The sequence below is a fragment of the Panthera leo genome, chromosome C2, assembly GCF_018350215.1.
Source record: "Panthera leo isolate Ple1 chromosome C2, P.leo_Ple1_pat1.1, whole genome shotgun sequence".
Lineage (NCBI taxonomy): Eukaryota > Metazoa > Chordata > Mammalia > Carnivora > Felidae > Panthera > Panthera leo.
In genome coordinates, this window is record NC_056687.1 from 97,898,444 (window position 1) to 97,919,572 (window position 21,129).

The 21,129-nt window shown below is 35.1% G+C and overlaps 1 protein-coding gene across 3 annotated transcripts in view; it reads left to right on the plus strand.

Annotated features, from left to right (window-relative positions):
• The window catches only part of PDCD10 (programmed cell death 10), a 46,572-nt gene extending 31,988 nt beyond the window's left edge, over positions 1-14,584 (plus strand). For all 3 annotated transcript variants that reach the window (XM_042954583.1, XM_042954582.1, XM_042954584.1), the window contains 5 exons: positions 2,579-2,696; positions 3,341-3,467; positions 11,023-11,101; positions 11,407-11,489; positions 14,105-14,584. In XM_042954583.1, coding sequence (XP_042810517.1) covers positions 2,579-2,696; positions 3,341-3,467; positions 11,023-11,101; positions 11,407-11,489; positions 14,105-14,186 — 489 coding nt within the window. In that variant the 3' untranslated portion in view covers positions 14,187-14,584. The remainder of the gene's footprint in view (positions 1-2,578; positions 2,697-3,340; positions 3,468-11,022; positions 11,102-11,406; positions 11,490-14,104) is intronic.
• The last annotated feature ends 6,545 nt before the right edge of the window (positions 14,585-21,129 follow it).

Here is a 21,129-nt window from a genome sequence, read left to right on the forward strand (position 1 = left end):
TATTTTTATTATTATCACAAGAAAAAGGATTAAAATAGTTTCTCCCAAGATGAAATACTAATAAATACTATTTTTTAAGATACCTGTTCTCCTTGGTTCTTTTTCCTCTTGGAAAGTTCTGATAGGTTTTGCTGTTGAGAATCACCGAATCACAAGAGTGGATGTTACTGCCTTTGAGGATAGTTTCCTGTCATAGTTGGGTTCTTTATAAAAATTGGACAACCATAGAATTCAAGGTTGTATTCTGGGGCAGACCTGAAGATATAGATAGATAAAGTCACCAGTTTAAGCATAGATCTGTTTATTTTGTCAGTCAGAAGAATTGGGTAGATTTAAGGCATTTAAAATTAAAAGTAAGTAGCTTAATTAGGATTTCAGCCAGAAGATACTAAGACTATAATTCCTAAGCTATGTGCCTAGGCACCCTGCGTCCCCACAGCAAACTCAGATGGGTGCCATGAGTTATGTTAAACATCTAAAGGAACATAGTGATACTAAACATCTGTTAGACCCTGTGAACTATGCTAGCTTGAAGTAGTTTGCAATTCCAACATACTAGATTAAGCCCTATTCCTTTCAATGATGTCATATCTTTATGAGGTTGGAATTTTGGCCATTGCTGTGAGAAAAAGCAGGTACCACAAGAAAATCAATATACAACAGGAAGTGAGGGCAGGGTCCAATCTGATTCCAACATTTGAGAATTGTGCAGTGCCCAACAGGTGCATATATCTCAGTAGCAAGTAATCTTGGTTATTTAAGAATTAAAGAAAGTATTCTTCTTTCAATTTATGTATTTCTTAAAGACGACTACATTGTTAGAAGAACGCAAGTACTTATTAAGTTGTTTGAACCTAACTACTTAATACATAGCACTATTAAGGTATATTTCTTAGCACTAAGACACTTGTGAACTGAGAAGGCTTGATACTTCTGCAAGATTTCTGTAATGCTCCAGTTTGGGCAGTTTCCAGACCAACTTGATGTTGGAAACTTTATTCTCAGACTGTCAGCATTTAGTTCTTTTGGCACCGTATTATAACTTAATCAGAGAGAGATTGTCTTCCTGCTGAAACTTTTTGTGAGCAGATGGGGAATGTGCTCCTGCCTCCTAAAACAATGCATTATATAGGCAATTTGATGCTACTCAGAGAAGGAAGATAAACCACTGTTATCAAATACTGGCTTATTTACATAGTGTATATAATTTTGTGACAATTCACCAAATTAATGTTGATACCATCTTAACCCATATTTATACAATTTTTCTTCGAAAGGTAGTCTTGTATTTTAAAAATAGATTCTATCTTACATATACTCATGGAAGGAAAAATCAAAACAGGTTATAAAAGGGAATGAATTCATAGGATACACTTTATTGTTACTAATCATCTATGAAAATGACTTCCTTAAGTAGCATACGACGGCAGTTAAAATGGTCCCAGGATTGAGATAAATGTGCATATTTTCTTTTCCCATTCCATCCGAAAACCTTGCAGTGTTTGGTACTTGAAAAACAAGATGTTATAATGGAAAGAGCATAGGAACAGAAGAAAGCTAGATCTGCAGTGATACCAGAAAGGAATTGTAAAGGCAGAGGTTAAATGTGCTTGACACATAAGGAAGTAAATAGATCGCTGTCCGATTATGATCATAAATGGTGTTTCTATTTGCCGTTTAATATTGGGCAAAAATGATAAGAAATCATCAGCACAATGATTCAAATTGACAGGCATCTTAAAACAAACTTAGAATGTCATTACAAAATTTTTAAAAATAGTAAAATGGGACAAAATCACTGGGAAAGACCCAAATCAGAAAGTTAACTTTGATAAGCTCAGAACTCCTATGTTCAGTCCTGAAATGGCTAGAAGATTTTAGTGCCCTAGTGAATGTAAGTAACATAGAACCAATACAGACTCATTAGTGAGACAAGCTCAGGAGATAGCAAAAGGATGAAATGATGTTCTGTAAATTATCCTTGCTACAAATATTCTTGCTACAAAAATAAAATAGGAAATGAAAATCATTATGTGGGAAAGTAGTTAAGGGATTATATAGCTTAAATAAAACCTGCAAAGGGAACCCTGCTTTTTTGTTTCATTTTTGTTTTTCTTGACTTACTGTTCATTTAAATGCCAAGGATCTGCAAAGTACTGGTAACATAAGTATTACTTGATTCTCAAGTTGGAATATTAGCTAATGAGAAAAAAATCTAAATATCCTTAGTATATTTAAGCTACTGAAAAGAGTAATTGATGGATTATCAAAATATATATAACCTTTATTTCTATTTTTGTTACTAGTTTGATTGCAAGTGAGCGTAGAGGAGAAGTAGGAAGTGTTAAGTACTTTACGTTCAAATGGCAAAAGAGACCCTGGCTGTAACAAGAAGCCTCGTGCATAAGCTCTGAGGAAACATAAGTGAATGCCATCAGGACACCTACTTTACAAAGGTTTCTGCCCTCATAAGTTGATCACTGAAAGAAATTCTCAGTAGGTTCTAAACGATTAAGTTTTGGCTTTAAAATGCTGATTGAGCTTCTGTATTTTAAAACTAGCTTTCTCTTCTTTATAGGCTGAAAAAGAAAATCCAGGACTCACGCAAGACATCATTATGAAAATTTTAGAGAAAAAAAGTGTAGAAGTTAACTTCACAGAGTCCCTTCTTCGAATGGCAGCTGATGATGTAGAAGGTAGTCAGAGAGTCTTGTTTACTTTTCTTACAGTTGTTGAAAAGCATTTCCTCCAAATCTTTATTTGACAAAAGGGCCTCCGCCCCTTCCCTTCTCCTTCCCTTCCTTACTGTTACTGTTATTGTGATGATAGTGGGGGAAAAAATCAATGTAAATTATGTTTGTGTTTTAAGTGAGATTTCAAGAATGTGCTGAAGATATTAGTAGGTTGTTTGGGTTTTGATATATTAAATATAAAGGTTTTTATTAAACTCATCTACCCCATTGACAGATATCTGTTGCCATTATATTTGTTATGAATGTCATAAGGTTTAAGGTTTCTGTGTCAAGTATAGCTTCAGAGGCCTGATAAACTTGACTGAGACGTTTGTTTAGTTATTTAAGATTCATGGGATTTCCGTTTATCCCAAAATGGAAAATGTTTGGTCTTTCATCTTCTGATACTTCACTTGTAGAGTGAAGGCCCTAATACTATTTCCGAACTAAGTTGAATTTTAATGAATTTTGCTTTTGCAACCTTGTCTTTCCTAATCATCTGGCCTTTCTCTCCCCACTCTGCCACACCTCTTTAACCAATACTGGGAATTCTTGTACTTGAATTTGGCAGGGAATTGCATGATGCTTTTTATTATGTATTTTGTCAGAGTATATGATTGAACGACCAGAGCCAGAATTCCAGGACCTAAACGAAAAGGCACGAGCACTTAAACAGATTCTCAGTAAGATCCCAGATGAGATCAATGACCGAGTGAGGTTTCTGCAGACAATCAAGTAAGCAACTTTTGGCTTTGGTTCTTCTTTTCTTGAAAATACTTCAAAAGAACCACTAATACTAGGTGTTTTATTTTGGTATGACATTAATATTAAATTGAAATGCTAATTTGAAATCAAACTTGAAGTTTTTAAATGCTGTATTTTTGATTAACTTTTAAGCTGTGATATTTGGCATTAGAATGTAATGTTTTTTAGAATGTTAATATAAAAAGTGAATGAAATGTACATAAACTGGAATGCAGTTTGAACTATAAAAAATAATTGAAAAATGTAAATGTCAGATTAAAGTGAATAGAGAAGTTGGATAAATTATAGTATGGGTAACAGAGGATACCAGTATTATTTTTGTTTCAGAAATGGCATAAGTCATTAAGATAAGTAATGTACTCTTAGGCTTGAATAGCATTTTTTAATATTGGCCAAATCGTAAACCTCCAAATCCTTACCTTTGGGATACAGGTTAAATTAGACTGAGAATATGCATGGGGCCAGGAGGCTGACTGGTGAGCAGCAGCAAGAAGGATCATCCTTGAGTAGTGGTTCTCAAACCAGGGGCACTCTCCTCAGGGGTGAAAGGGTGGGAGAATGAGGGGGGGAAACTCCAAACATGATTTCCGATGAGTAAAGAGTCTCATAATTTTCTTCAGCCTGACTGGATATAAAATGAAGAAAATTGGGAATAACTAGAATGGCATTATTAGTGCAACATTTTAGTGAAACCACAAGTAGAAAATGCTGCCAAGGAAAGATTTTCAGGTTTTTGTTTTTTGGGTTTTTTTTTGTTTTTCTGGAAGAGGCTGCATCATCATACATCCTATCTTTATTTAATTTTTTATTTTATTTTTTTAAATTTACACCCAAGTTAGCATGTAGTGCAACAGTGATTTCAGTAGTGGATTCCTTAATGCCCCTTACCCACTTAGCCCATCCCCCCTCCTACAACCCCTCCAGTAACTCTGTTTGTTCTCCATATTTAAGAGTCTCTTATGTTTTGTCCCCCTCCCTGTTTTTATATTCTTTTTGCTTCCCTTCCCTTATGTTCATCTGTTTTATCTCTTAAAGTCCTCATATGAGTGAAGTCATATGATTTTTGTCTTTATCTGACTGACCAATTTCACTTAGCATAATACCCTCCAGTTCCATCCACGTAGTTGCAAATGGCAAGATTTCATTCTTTTTGACTGCCGAGTAATACTCCATTATATATATATATATATATGTATACACACACACACACACACATACATACACACCACATCTTCTTCATCCATTCATCCATCGATGGACATTTGGGCTCTTTCCATACTTTGGCTATTGTTGATAGTGCTGCTCTAAACATGGGGGTGCATGTGCCCCTTTGAAACAGCACACCTGTATCCCTTGGATAAATGCCTAGTAGTGCAATTGCTGGGTCATAGGGTAGTTCTATTTTTAGTTTTTTGAGGAACCTCCATACTGTTTTCCAGAATGGCTGCACCAGCTTGCATTCCCACCAACAATGCAAAGAGATCCTCTTTCTCCTCATCCTCACCAACATCTGTTGTTGCCTGAGTTGTTCATGTTAGCCATTCTGACAGGTGTAAGGTGGTATCTCATTGTGGTTTTGATTTGTATTTCCCTGATGATGAGTGATGTTGAGCATTTTTTCATGTGTCGGCCATCTGGATGTCTTCTTTGGAAAGGTGTCTGTTCACATACATCGTATCGTTGAAGAATATAAAGAGGTTCACTGGAAGTAAATAATAACATTCATCTCTTAGAAATAGTATTCTTTGCAATTCACATTACAAAATGCTGTTTTAGCTGGTTTGGGCACCTATTTTGAGTGGTATGGGGAGAGGAGTATCCCATTTTAGAAAATAATGGTTCATGTTGGGCACCTAACCCAGCTATCAAGGAGCACCCCTCCTCTTTCAGGTCTTCTTTTCCACCCCCCCCTTTTTTTTAAACGTTTTTTATTTTTGAGAGACTGAGAGATAGAACACGAATGGGGAGGGGCAGAGAGAGAGGGAGACAGAATCTGGAAGCAGGCTCCAAGCTCTGAGCTGTCAACATAGAGCTTCACACGGGGCTTAAACCCACCAACTGTGAGATCATGACCTGAGCCGAAGTCAGATGCTCAGTGGACTGAGCCCCCCAGGTGCCCCTCTTGTAGGTCTTCTAACTGAGAACCTGAAAGTATGAGAAAGATTTTTCATTGGGTAGCCAAATTTCATGTCACAGGAGCAAATACCAAGGTAGATATTTTACCCTTATAGGAAAGCCTCAACTTCCTTTAACTATTTTTAATATGTAAAAAAGGAAGACAGTCAACTGTGCATGAAATTTTATTTTTAGTCTCATAAAAAGTAAACATGTTTTAGCTCATAAAAGGATAAATTGCCAGTGATCTGAAGCACAGTTGTTTAAACAACTTATTTTGGCATTTTCAAAAAAATTTAATAAGATTTTAATGTGTTTTGATCATATATTTGCTTATAATCTCTGCTACGTTTCTATGAAAATACGACATTTTAAAAATAATATTTTCGGCAGATTTTGCCTCAGGTCATTGAAGGAGAAGTTTATAGAATCAATGTCATCTTCATAGTAATAGCAGTCACTTAGAATAATGTATTCAGTGCTTTCTTAAGTGCTTCGTGTGTATTAACTTATAACACTGCCATAACAAGTGAAGAAATTAAGTAATTTTTCCAAGGTCACAGAGCTGGTAAGTTGGTAGATCTGGCTTTGAACCCAGGCAGACTCGCTCCATGGTCTTCTCTGCTGCTTCCCAATCCGAGATGCATAATGCTGATCTAATCTGGTGATTGAAAAAAAAAGTTTCTACCATTTGGAAGAGGTGTGATAAAGGACATCTTAATATAGAATTCCGGTAGGTAAGAGAGAGAACAGTGTTGTGGTTGAAGCTGGGGTAGGTATGATAGGCCCAGAACCCTCCTCCTGCTACTTTGACACCATCTTTCCCCTCTGTGGAGTCCCCAAAGCATCCCTGCTAAACCCACTGTGGCTGTGGAGAGATAGGTTTGAAAAACACTTTATAAACAACCACATTTTAATTGTAAGGAAATCGAGGTCAGGAGCCTAAGAGTCTTGTCCATAATCCTTGACAGAGGCCGAATCAGGGGCTTGTCTCTCATTTATCGGGCAGTATTAATATTTCAGTTCTGTTTTCTGGAGTGTGCCCAGCATGACTGAATTAAGAATATTGGCAATTCACATTTATTTCTTAACCGTTTGAGGAGGTATAATTGGCCATGGAAAGTTTGTGTTGATAATATGTATTATTTCTGAGACTAAAATTCAACCATGTATGAATTAATATAGATAGGTAAGGTGTAATTATTTGTATCACTGATATAGATTGATACATTTTGGTACATATCGTCCCCATGGTTAATTGTTTAACAAATTAGTGGATAAAATCACACCAAAATTAAGGCTTATCCTTCAGGTACAACATATTATGTAGTTACGGTTTTTTTCTTTAAAATATTTTACTTTTGTATATTTAAGGTAGTTTTATCTTCTTCATTTATTTTAGCAATATTTTTCAATAAACATGTATCAAATGCTTTACCAAGTACTACATGTGATTTCATGGGTTATATTAAAGTAGTAAAAAGACTCCTGTCCACTAACAAATATCCAGGTATTTTTGTGTATGTTAGCAGACCTGGGTTTGAATTTCTCTTCCAGTATTTAGCAGTGTGGCCTCAGTTAAATTGCTTATTAGCTTCTGTCTTTCTAGCTTCTGTCTGAAGATGAGGGTGACAGTTGCAAGAATTGAAAGAAATGACATACACAAAGTGCTTCACACAGAACTGCACATATGCTTACAGCATATGTTGTATTGTATTATAGGGCTTTTTTCCCCCTTTTCTCTATGGAGATGATTAGGAAAATGATCCGACAAACAAATACGTTAAAAGTTCTTTTGATTAATGAATGTTTCTGTTTGACTACAGTTAAGCTTATACATATATTTAATAAAATTAATTAATAGGGTTTTTTTAAAGTCTGATACATTCTAATGAATGACTAGTAGAGACCTGTACCTTAATAAAGCAGAAAGCCATGCGTTGATCTATTCACTCTTTATTATCTGCATTTGCATAATTATATGCTAAAATTCACGAGTTTGGTTTTCCAGATGGCTTCAGAATAGCTTTTCCAGAGTTGTCCAGTCTAGACCAAACTAAACATAAAGCATAGGAATTTCCTTCCTTTAAAGTGTTCACATAAACATATGTTATATAAATTTGGGTGACATGATTAAAAGCTCTACTATTCTATGCAAGTTTTGGATAAGGTGTATGTTTACATTTCGTCTGATGCCTGTTGTCCTCTCTTTCAAGTGTATGTTTCCCCAAAATTGCCCCACTAAAAGCTACAAATTGCTAAAATTCCTTGCTATTGTAACTATATTATATGTCCCTTTTCACAGAATCACTTAACTCCAGACTGTTTGTAATTACACTGAAGTTATTTTATCCTCAGGTTTTCTCCATTTCTTGATCTGTTACATTGTCTGAAGTATTTTTTAGGGCTGATTATTTTCTCTTGTTGGAAATGGACCCTTAACTACTAATACAGTTTAGCTTCCCTGGTGCAAACCTTAGTGCCTTAACTGAAAAAACTCTTCTGTGTACATACAGATGATGTCATATTTGACATAAATTGCCCAGATTGTTTTTAAATTTTTTTAATGTTTATTATTTTTGAGAATGAGACAGTGCGAGTGGAGGAGGAACAGAGAGAGAGAGGGAGACACAGAATCCAAAGCAGGCTCTGGGCTCACAGAGGTTGAACCCACGAACCGTGAGACCATGACCTGAGCCGAAGTCAGATGCTTAACTGACTGAGCCACCCAGGTGCCCCAACCACAGATTGTTTGTAGAGGAGGGCAGGCCTAGGGATAAACAGCCTTGATCATTCCATAGAATTCTTTATGAAACTCTATGGCCTAGTTCTAGGCTCTAGGTTCCCAAACACTGGATTCCAAATTTGGTTCATCAGCAAAATCACCTGGGGGTTTATTTTTTAAGTTTTCTTTTAAAATATAGATAGCTTCCATGGGGCGCCATGGGGGTGGCTCAGTCAGTTGATTGTCCGACTTTGGCTCAGGTCATGATCTCACGGTCTGTGAGTTTGAGCCCCACATCGGGCTCTGTGCTGACAGCTCAGAGCCTGGAGCCTGCTTCAGATTCTGTGTCTCCCTCTCTCTCTGACCCTCCCCTGCTCATTCTCTGCCTCTCTCTCTGTCAAAAATAAGTAAACATTAAAAAAATAATGTTTAAAAATAAAAAAAAAATAAAATATAGATAGCTTCCCAATATTCATTAGTAAGCCTGGGGCACTACTATTCAGTAAACCCTTGCTTTATCTAAGAGGTGAGTGGGTGAGAACTCACTGCTCTTTTGACCTATAGAATCCAGCCATTGTCATTATATATGGAGCATATATTCATCTTGTTGATTAGCCCAGAAAGCACATTCTTATTGTCCTTTTTTATTTTTATTTTTAAAAATCGTTATTTATTTTGAGAGAGAGAGAGAAATCACATGACAGGGGAGGGGCAGAGAGAGAAGGAGAGAGAGAATCCCAGGCAGACTTCATGCTCAGCACAGAGTCCAACACGGGGCTTGAACTCACAAACCTTGAGATCATGACCTGAGCCGAAGTCACTTAACCGACTGAGCCACTCAGGCACCCCTAATCCCTTCTTTAAAGTAGAATATTAAAGTATTTACAAAGTTCTTCTGTATAAACACCTGTTTGATCACTCTAATTTGCTCCATTATGTTCTGTTTTAAATGGGCTCATTATGGATTTGAAGTACATTCCAAATATTTATTTTCTGAAATCATAATTTTTCTCATAGTCACGTGACATCACTTTATTAAGCAGTAATGAATTTATGCACATCATAGCAATACAGAAGGAGTCAGCTTACTTGAAACCATAGATGAAAGGAACTGTTGTATGAGTTAAAACTGCTGTTCCTAAACTAGAGGCAAAGAGGAGGAAAAAATGAGTGGATAGATACCATTTCTATGTAAAATTCATTGTCCTACTTGCATATTTCATAGTTTAACGTATCAGCCTGATATCAATGTTTGACATACAGGAGGTAATAAGTAAATATTTATTAAAATATTTTACTATTTCAGAATAGGCTAAAATACTTCCTTTATACCAAAATCCTGCATACTTGTAATTCTTAGTCGTCCCACTTGCTTATTTATGGGAAATCTATGAAACACATACAGAAATCTGGACACAGAGCTTTTTTGTTTTTTTTCTTTAGTAAAGCTGAAATGTTTTAGGTATGAAATACCTGAAATCTGACATTTGTGATTAAAAAGTCAGTAATAAAAGATTATCTTTGGGATGGTCTAGATTCATGTCTTACTAATTCATATCTTCACATTTACATTTGCATAGCAGAAGTTTAAGTTCAGTTTGACCAAAAATATTGCTATGAAGTTAGAAGATGAAAATTGAAAAGGGCATAGATATAAAAGACCAGAGTTTAGAAAAAAAAAATGGTTTACGGATAAGAATAACATTCAACTCATGAGAATTACGGATTTCTTTATCTCCTTAAAAGGAGAGGAAGGTGTTGATGCATATATAGTCCAGGGATGATAGCTGAAAAGGGTTAAGGTGGAAAAAATATTCTGATACTGCCTTTCTCAGAAATTTAAATGTATTTTCCAAGGGAAATAATTACAACAAAGGTTTGGAAGAGGAGGATAGGCAGTTGTTAGAAGGTAAATATATCTTAAGAGATGTATGGGGCACCTGGGTGGCTCAGTTGGCTAAGCGTCCGACTTCTGCTCAGGTCATGATCTCACAGTTCATGAGTTTGAGCCCTCTCAGCTGTGCTGACAGCTCAGAGCCTGCAGCCTGCTTCGGATTCTGTGTCTCCCCCTCTCTCTACCCCTCCCCTGCTCACACTCTGTCTCTCTGTCTCTTAAAAATAAATAAACATTAAAAAAATTTAAAAAAGAGTCTGAGAAGGAAATATTTCGTTTTAAACATTCAGAGTATGAGGTATATGTAACTTGAAGTGCTGGTAAATATAGGAGGGAGTTGCATGTAGCGTAAAAATTTTATATAATTGTTCATGAGATAGCAAAAGTGAAGAAGATAGTAGCTTGAATTTAGCTACGTTAGCCAGAGAAAGGAAAAATCATAACTGGAAAAGATGAGAAGCAGAGATAATTCTTAAAAATTTCAGTAAGTAATGCTGAGTGAAATGTTACTGATTTGGGAAGGTTGAAGTTGCAGAATAAACCTAGACCAAACTGTCAGCAGTGCAAGAGAGGTCAGGGTCACAGAAAGGTACGGGCTAAAAGCTCCACTCAAACTACTAGTCGGATGTTTGCACATGATGCAGGATTAGTGTGGTCATTAACTGCGTAATTAGTAATCCTTAAAATATGTGTGTATATTTATATATATTATATACAATAAACATGCACACAGACAAACCTCTTCCAAATGTAACTGATTTAAAGGAGATTCTTTTTTCCTTACCCAACAGGGATATAGCTAGTGCAATAAAAGAACTTCTTGATACAGTGAATAATGTCTTCAAGAAGTACCAATACCAGAACCGCAGGGTAAGTTTAGTAGAAGCTTTATAAGCTACCACCTTAGATGTTGCTTTACACTTAGTTGCTTTATTGAATTAAATACTAAGATGGTTTGATTATGGGAAATAGTTTTGTATCATTAACCACTGGTTTTGTCATTGAATTAAAATATGCTGTTACATATATTTAAGTAAATACTTCTGAAAATTCTAATCCGTAATATAAAGTCCATTCTGTATTCTGTGTAATCTTCCCGTCTTTGATTTTGGCTTTTGTGTTATTTCTCTTTTCTTATTTAATATTTTTTTTCTTACTATGTTTAATGTCTATAGGCACTTGAACACCAAAAGAAAGAATTTGTAAAATACTCCAAAAGTTTCAGTGATACTTTGAAAACCTATTTTAAAGATGGCAAGTAAGTAGTGTCATTTATCATCCTTGTCTTTTAAAGTTAAATTATGTAGTTTTATATAATACTAAAACCATGTAAATTACGCCCTTTTACTATATTGTTAATACTCGAGTTAACTAGTAACAAAGATAGACTGTTTATAAAAATAGCGTGTGGTTGATAATCCAGCCATAGCTAGTTGAGAGCAGAAGGTGACAGACTTTTTCTGAAATAGGCCACATGGCAAGTATTTTGACTTGGGCTTGTCAGAACTATGTACTTTACCTCCACTGTTGCGGTACAAAAGCAGTCCTAGTATGGGAGCAAGTGGCATTATGGCCATGTTCTAACAACACTTTATTTACAGACACTGAGATTTGAGTTTTGTATAATTTGCACCTGTTACATAATATTTTTCTTCTTCTTTTTTAACCGTTTAAAAATACAAAAGTATTCTTAGCTTGCAAGCCATACAGAAACATGGGGAGTGAGATTGGCTTACTACCCTACTTTACCAGCCCCTGAGGCTGTGGTTCTTAAATTTTAGTAGCCTCAGAATCACCGGGAGGGCTTATTAAAGAACAAATTGTCCATTCTGTAGGTCTAGAGTGCACCCAAGAATCTGCATTTCTAAGAAGTTTCCAGATGATACTGATGCTGCCAGGTCTGTTGAGAACTAAAGTTAAAGCAGTGGTTCTTAATGCACTTTGCATATTAGAATCACTTGGGTTCAGTTTTTAAAAATTCCAATGCCGTGGTCTCAATTTCGGAGGTTCTGATTCAGTTAGCTTGGAATTAGGGTTTAAGTCTTTTTAAAAAGTATTCCAGGGGGTGCCTGCGTGGCTCAGTCAAGCATTCCGCCTGTATTTCAGCTCAGGTCGCGATCTCACAGTTTGTGAGATCGAGCCCCGTGTCGGACTCTGTGCTGACAGCATGGAGCCTACTTGGGATTCTCTCTTTCTCCCTCTCTCTCTGTACCCCTACCCCATTCTCTCTTGCTCTCAAAATAATTAAACTTAAAAAAAAAAAAAAAAAAAAAAAAAAAAAAAGAAGTATTCCAGGTGATTTAAAAGTGATGCAAAGGTTGTGACTAACTTGTGGAAGGAGGGAAGCTTTCAGGGTCCTTCTACGAGTAGTATACTAAAAAGGTAAATTGGGCGTTGTTTTTAAAGTCAGAAAAATCATCTAAATAGTGATTATTTCATTTATAACTTGCAGGGGCCTCTAACATTTTATCCTACCATTTGAAATTTAAAGATCCCTAAATCCATGTCAAACCATTACAGTATTATAATAATATTTAAAAAAATAAAATACATTAGAATGGTCTGTTAATTTTCAGTTATTTTTTAACAGTTCAAGTAAGTTGAAATATTTACATTATAAATTAAAGATACCGAGCTACATTTTATTAATGGTTTTGTGTTATTCCCTACTACTGTTCAGATAGTCTAGGAGAAATGTTCCTTGACGACTTAGTTTAATAAGCTTGCAGGTGTGTTCTGAAAATAACCTTACATCTGTTTTTCCTTGGTCTCCACTGCTAAGCCCAAATAACCAAAACACATTAAAAGAATAATTTACTTGATGGGATCATTATTTCTGATTCTAATTAAGAACTATCATGAAATAAGCACATTGAAAGGTTGAAATTCCTTTAGAGCCTAATTTCCATTAATCTGAAGTTACGTACTCTGCATATGGATTATTCAGGCTCCCTGCTACTACTTTTTCTCCATTCAGTAGCTTCTTTAATTTATAATTATTTGCGTATGAATAATGTGCCACGAGTTTTGTACCTGCTTTCTCAAAACTGGAAACTGTTACCAGAACCTGATCTTTGAGCCATCTTTCAATAGAGGGATGTATTTGCATTAATTGCACTAATTCTTTCTGGTCCATCTTTTTTGAGAAATGTCTAGGATGTAAAGATACAAGTTTTAGCTATGATACTTAGAAACTGATAAGACCACATTATGGGACTAGGGCATCAGTTCTTTGTCCCAAAGATGGGCTGATAGAAGAAATGTGTGCACCACAAAGTAATTTCTAAGAACATATATTTATATATCATCAGCTTTCAATATTAAAGCCACATGATTATTTTAAAAGTAGATTTATTTCAAAAGTAGTTTAGAATTCTCATGGTTATTTGTTTTGTTTTTTGTTTTTGAAAGAAGGTAAGAGAGATTGGGATAATTCAGATTTCAAGTAATTAACTTTTTTTCTTAAGTATCATGTCCATTGATATAGAGATTTTGAGGAGAAGATTCTGTTTTGGTAATTTACATGAAATCAGAGCTGGAGACTACATTGAATCCTGTTTGGCCAGTTTGTTCAACCTAGCCATGAGATCTGGGTTTTGAGGCGCCACCTATCATTAGCAGCCCAACACCTTATTGCCAGCCAGAACCACTAGGGGGCAGTAATTCCTAGGATAGTTTCAAATGATGCAGGAGCATTCAGTACCAACTGGTATGAAGGATAAGATCCTCAGTACTAACTTGCCTTTCTTTGTTTCCCCCTAAATTGATTTCAGTGCTACTGTTAGCAGATGGTGTCAAGTATAAATATTTTTAAAGGATGATTTTTTTTTTTTTTGGTAAAATTAATGCTTTTTTTTTTTTTTTTTTAAACAGGGCAATAAATGTGTTCATAAGTGCCAACCGACTAATTCATCAAACCAACTTGATACTTCAGACCTTCAAAACTGTGGCCTGAAAGTTGTATATGTTAAGAGATGTACTTCTCAGTGGCAGTATTGAACTGCCTTTATCTGTAAATTTTAAAGTTTGACTGTATAAATTATCAGTCCCTCCTGAAGGGATTTAATCCAGGATGTTGAATGGGATTATTGCCATCTTACACCATATTTTTGTAAAATGTAGCTTAATCATAATCTCACACTGAAGATTTTGCATCACTTTTGCTATTATCATTCTTTTAAGAATTATAAGCCAAAAGAATTTACGCCTTAATGTGTCATTATATAACATTCCTTAAAAGAATTGTAAATATTGGTGTTTGTTTGACATTTTAACTTGAAAGCGATATGCTGCAAGATAATGTATTTAACAATATTTGGTGGCAAATATTCAATAAATAGTTTACATCTGTTAAACATTTCTTTACTTGAAAAAATACATATATATATATATGTGTATATATATATATATATGAATATATATATATATGATCAGAAGACCAAGACAACTTGGTGTAATGTCTAAAGAACTTCTAACGGGAGCTTACTAGCAGTTTATCAGATAATAAAGCAACAAGAATTCTATTTTTTGGTCCTTAGTCACTCTGGGCAAACGGTAGCCAATGGAAATATTTTTGTTAGTTATTATATATGAGGTACTGAATATTTTTGCAACCTGTTTTAAGAAACTTATGAGAAAGAAATGGCAGTTTATAGTGTCTTCACACTGTAATGTCACTTCTTGAACTCTGTGACAATGTAAAGTTAAGTTTTTCTGGTATGCTGGGCCCTACGTAATAAGCTTTGTACCTTTTTTTTCCAAAAATAGCCACAACTAATAGTAATTTGGAGCTATACCAGTGCTAGTTGGTTTGGAATTGTCATGAGTTATAAATGTTATACACACTCTTTAAATATATAGAGCTTTGTTTCATCATAGAGAAGTTTTACGGAAATTATGTATCAGGTGATCATATTAAGTGATTTCATTTTTCAATTATGATAAAATAAAGGGAAACTCAGGATTTGTTTATCTTTTATAAAGATTTTAAATGTTAAGCTAAATTTCTCTTTGGCAATACAAATTTCTTTGCTATAATGCAATTTAGGTTTTTTTTAACTTTTTTCTTTTCTAAAAATATAAAGAATTACTATCTTGGGCAACATAAGAGGATATCGTCCTATTAGATATGAACAGGAAGTATATGGAAAGAAGCAAAAAAAAATAGACAATTGGATGAAATCTCATCATTTATGGACATTTTACTGAATTTTTTTTTTTTCAAAAGTTCATAGTAAAACAAGTGGAATTGGTGATTTTAATACTATTTATTTTTGATATAAATTATTCACTCTTGGAAGTAGACAGATGGTTGTTTGCAAAATAGACTTGTGAATATATGAAGAAAAAATATACTGTTTTATCTTTTTCTGAGCAGCAGACTTTTATAACATAAACTAATACTATATTCCCTCCAGTTGTCCTGACCTCTTTAACGGAACTCACCAGTTACCAGCCATTCCCCAAATCATCTGTTTTTATAAGCCATCTGTCTTTCCATTTCACTGTCCAGTATCCCTGGCTTCCATTTACATGAAGTTTACCACAAAGTTTACTCAGAAGGGGGGGTTTGTTCTCAGGATAATGCAGTTTCCTACATGATCCTAATGGGGCCGCGTTTGGGTCAGTGAGGAAAGGGCCAATATGGTCCTAGTCAGATTCATCTCCAGAGAACAGGAAAAAAAGGAGGAGGAGAAAACATTTGTTGAGCACCCTTCTCTTTGCCAAGAATACTTTGCCAAGTATTCTAAATACATTCATTGAATTTAATTCTCTTAACAGTCCCATGATTTAGCTGTCTGCCTTGCAGTTAAGGAAACTGGCTACCGGCACTTAAAATTACAAAGCTAGTAACTGCTGGTGCAGGGATTTGAATTCAGTGTTTGCCTCCATGATCTTTCCACTGATCTGTACTTCATTCATTGCTGAAAATCCATCTGGCTTAGAATACTAATTCCCTAACACCACCTGACAAAACACTCCTCGTCCACAGGGAAATGGGAAAAATCAGGACAGTGAGAAGTTTTGAGAAGTTTTTCTCTTAAATCTAAATTTCTGCATTTTAGAGGCCCATTCTCTCTCTCTCTCTCTCTCTCTCTCTCTCTCTCTCTCTCTGGTATTATTCCTATGTTTTGGATGTTTAAAATGTTCCCTCTTCACACTTTTTTAAATAGAATAGATGTTAGGGTTTTGTTTTTGTTTTTTTTTAAGTGATTGCAGTTTAAATAACTTTATTAGCCAAACATGAAGTTCACAACCCAGTATCACAATTCCTCCTAATTGTTTTTTTAACATTATTTTTCTATATGGAAATGATTTAAAATTTACCAAAAATTGGCAAGACTTAGAATGGTACGAAGAACATCAATACATCTTTTATCCAGATACACCTATTGTTTAGAGCTTACCATTTTTTAATCATTTGGCTGTTCATTTGCCCTCATCTCCCCTTTACTCTAGATCATTTCCATGTCTGCCTTTGTCTTTATGGCATTGATATGACATGTTTTTGAAGAATGCAGTCTTTTGGCACCCCCCCCCCCCCCCCCCCCACGTAGAATGTTCCTCATTTGGAGTTTCCTCATTAGATTCAGATTATTCATTCTCAGAATACTACATCGTTGAAACTGTGTCATCAGAGTATCACATACAGAGTGTCTGTCTGCTATTGGTGATGTCAGTTTTGGTCACCTGGTCAAGGTGTTTTTCAGTTTCTCCAATATATAGTTAGTATTTTTTACCTGGTGTCTACTAAACAATCTGAGGAAGACTCTTTTTTAAGTCTATGTTAACATCACCATATTCCACCAGGATTTAGCAGCCTTTGGTGATTTTTCCAACTCCAGCATCCTGTCCTCTACTGTAAGCAGGAGCCCTCCTCTGTCCCCGTCCAGTCATTCATCTATGCTTATCTATGTGCAGTTTTATATTTACTATTGTTTTGGACTCCTGGTTGTCTATTTTTTCAGTGGCTTATAATTCATTACTTACTTTGGTGCTTACATTGTCTTAAATTTGCTCAATGGGAGATCCTTCAGTCTGGCTCCTATGCCCTTGTGGCATCCGTTTTAATTTTTTTTTTTTTTTAGCACATTTTCTTAAATAAAAGATGTTCTAGGATCTAGAATTAGCAGTTTCTTCAAGAAACTCCTGGGGAGTGATATTAGACACGTAGGTCTGGTTGCTAGGTGTCATCTGTTTCTAGGCCTGTTCAGACAGATTTAGGAAATGGGCCTATAACATACATAAACGTAATATGAATGCACCATGTACATTTCACAGGTACTTCTATACACATCGTGTTTGATTTCAGAAATCATGAGTTCACACTGATAATTTCAGTTCCAGGCCATCCTCAGGGTTCTTTCTTGCTTTCTCCATTCCATATTTCTCTGTCTCTTTTTCTTCAGAATTTGGGCACTCCAAAAAGTTCATTTATTCACTCAGTCAATCCTGTAGTACATCTAAAATAGTACTGAGAATTGTTTTGCCCATGTCACTGTAAAAAACACTTAAAAGCTTGTTTGCAGTTCTCTCCCCACTTGTACTCTGCCCGATAATAAGGATATATAAATACATTCTGTGTTCATAAATTACTTGGATTCTTTTTCCCCTCTTTTACTGTGATTATGTTATTTATTTGAAATAAATCGAATTCATTTGTTTCAGTTTTTTTCCAGGTTTAAGGTTCCCCCAAACACACGCACACATACTTCATATCCTTGTTGATTTAGTTTTTAAAATATACGGGATATTAGCATGCTTCTAAAAGTTAGAACTATACCAAAGGTATACTGAGAAGTATTACGGTCTCATACCCCTTCTGCCCCATTCTCCAGCCCCTTCATAGGTATCCAACTTCACTGTGTCCCCCCATGATTCTTTTTATGAAGAAAAGTAAGTATGTTTTCTTACCTCCCCCCCCCCCCCCCACCTTTTTTCTTACAAAGGTAGCCTGCATATAGAGAGACAAGCCCTTTGGCCCATGATGAACTTTCCTGGCACACAGGACTTGCAGTGCTAAAACTGGGAGGGCTGACAACTCTGTTTACTTGCTCTTTAAATTTTTTTTTTTTTGTTTAGTGTTTATTTTTGACAGAGACAGAATGCGAGTGGGTTAGGGGCAGAGTGAGGGAGACACAGAATCTGAAGCAGGCTCCAAGCTCCGAGCCGTCAGCACAGAGCCCGACGCGGGACTCAAACTCACGAGCTGTGAGATCATGACCTTAGCCGAAGTTGGCTGCTCAACCAACTGAGCCACCCAGGCGCCCCAGTTTACTTGCTCTTTAAAAAACAAAACAAAACAAAAACTATTGATGCGTACTGTACGTATTATAAAATTCACATATATATCTTGAAAGAATAACTTTGTTGAGGTATAATGTCACAAAATTAACTCATTTTAAAGAGTTGTGCAACCTGACCAAACTTCAGTTTTAGGGACATTTTCATCAGTCCAGTAAACTTTATCATGCCTGGGTACAGTTACTCTATGTTCCCACCACACCCTGCCTTCTCTCCTGTTCCAGGCTACCACTAGCTACTTTCTTTGTCTAGACTTACATTTCATATAAATAGAATCCTACACTATTCTCTTTTGAGTCCGGCTTTCTTTTAATTAGTATAATATTTTTACGTTCAACCATGTCATTGCATATGTCAGCATTTCTATCAGTATTCTTAATGCTAAATAGCATTCCATCCTATGGACTCCTATTTTGTTTCTTCTTTTAATAGTTAGTGGACATTTGAGTTGCTTCCTTTTTGGCCCTGATGCACAAGTGCTGCCAAGATCGTTCATGTGCAAGTCTGTTTGTCTTTGGTTTTCATTTCTTTGGGGTAAATACCTGAGACTGGAATTGTTGGGTGTGCAATTAATTTATATTTAACTTTTTAAGAAACCATCATACTGTTTTCTAAGTGGCTATAGTGTTTTACATTCCCACCAGCAATGTATGAGGGTTCCTGTTTCTCCACATCCTTACCAACATTTGTTAATGACTAATTTTTATCACAGATGTTCTTGTAGATACAAAGTGTTATTTCATCTTTAAATTTGCATTTCGCTAATGACAAAGTTGAGCATCTTTTCATTTGCTTATTAGTTATTTCACATATATGCTCTTACAGACTTTGCTTTTTCACTTAGCATGGCCTGAAGTCACTCTATGTAAATTCATAAAGATTGTCTTTATCTTTCTCTCTCTCTTTATCTCTATCTTTCTCTTTATTGTGGCCTTGCATTCCATTGTGTGAGAGGTACATAGTTTTATCCAATCAATCTGCAATGCTTGGGCATTCAGGGAGTTGTCAATATTTTGCAAAATTACAGATAATGTTACAGTGAATGATCTTACATATTTCTGTTTTGTTTGAAATATACCTTCAGGGTAGATTCCTGAAAGTGGGATTACTGAGTCAAAGGACATACGCATATGTACTTTTATTACGTATTGCCAAATTCTTATTCATAAAGGTTGTGGTAATTCACATTCTACCAGGAATGTTTGAGACTTGTTCCCCCAAAACTTCACTAACAATATATTGTCAAGCTTTTGCATTTTTGCCAATCTGATGGGTGAAAAATGGTATCTCATTGTAGCTTTAATTTGCATTTCTCTCACTATGAGTGAACTTAAATATCTTTCATGTTTAAGCACCATTTTTATATCTTTGTGATTTTGAATTTGCTCATGCATTTTTTTATCATACATTTTTTTTATTATTATTATGTAGACAAATTTAACAATTCCTTCATGAAACCATCTGGGCTTGGTGCTTTTTTTGTGGAGTAATTCTTTGGCAATTTTATTTCTCATATGCAAATTGTTTTTGTAAGCTTTCTTTACAGGAGTCCGTTTGTTAAACCATATTTTTCTAAGAAAGTATTCTCTAGGTTTTCAGATGTATTTCATTTGAAGTAAGTGACATCTTTTATGTTTAATTTTTTTTCTCTGTATCAATAGCTATTTGTTGTTATTTCTTATTCTGTATATTTGCACTTTCTCTCCTTTATTTTCTTTATTAAACTAGGAAATATTTTGTCTATGTTGTTTTTATTTTTCCAGAACTCTATGCATTAATTTTCTGTGCACTACCTCTTTAATTTTGATTTAAAAAAATTTTTAATTTCTGCTCGTGTATTTATTCCCCCCCCATCCCCACCCCCAGGTTTGTTTTACTTTGTTGTTATTTCCCTAGCCCTTTCAGTTGGGAATGTAATTAATTTTTATTTTTTACTGATGTAGGTATTTAGTGCTATGAAATTTTCTCTGATCACTGCTTAGAATGTATCCCACAGATTTATTTATTATCATTTTTCAGAAATTCTGTAATTTTTATTTCTATTCCCTATCTTGCCTAAGTTGTTTACTGCAATATCTTAATTTCTAAATGGAAGAGCCTTTTTGGTTGCATTTTTAATTTCTATTTTTATTGCACTGTGATCGGCAAGTATTGTTTGTAATAACTTTATAGTACCTGCTGATGTTTTCTTTGTGCCCTAATATATGATCAAATTTTTGCCTATCCATGTGAATGTTTCATGTATACTTGAGAAGATTGTATGTTCTCTATTAGGATGTACTATTCAATATATATACAAAAATTCACCTTATGTCGTTTAGTTCTTGTATATCCCTACTTTTTTTTATTCATTTGGCCTGTCTTGTACTGTGTGTTAAAGTCTCGATTAGTAGTGGTTTCTCTGTTTCTCCTTACATCCCTTGTAGTATTTGTTTTATATAGGTGATTGCTGTGTTGTTTCACACATAGATATTCATACCTGTTGCATCTTAAATGTGAAATGTGGATTTTAACATTATAAAGTGTTCATTTTGTTTAGTGTAATGCCTTTTGAAATTGTCTTTTGGCCTTGAGTTAAACCCATTCACATTTAT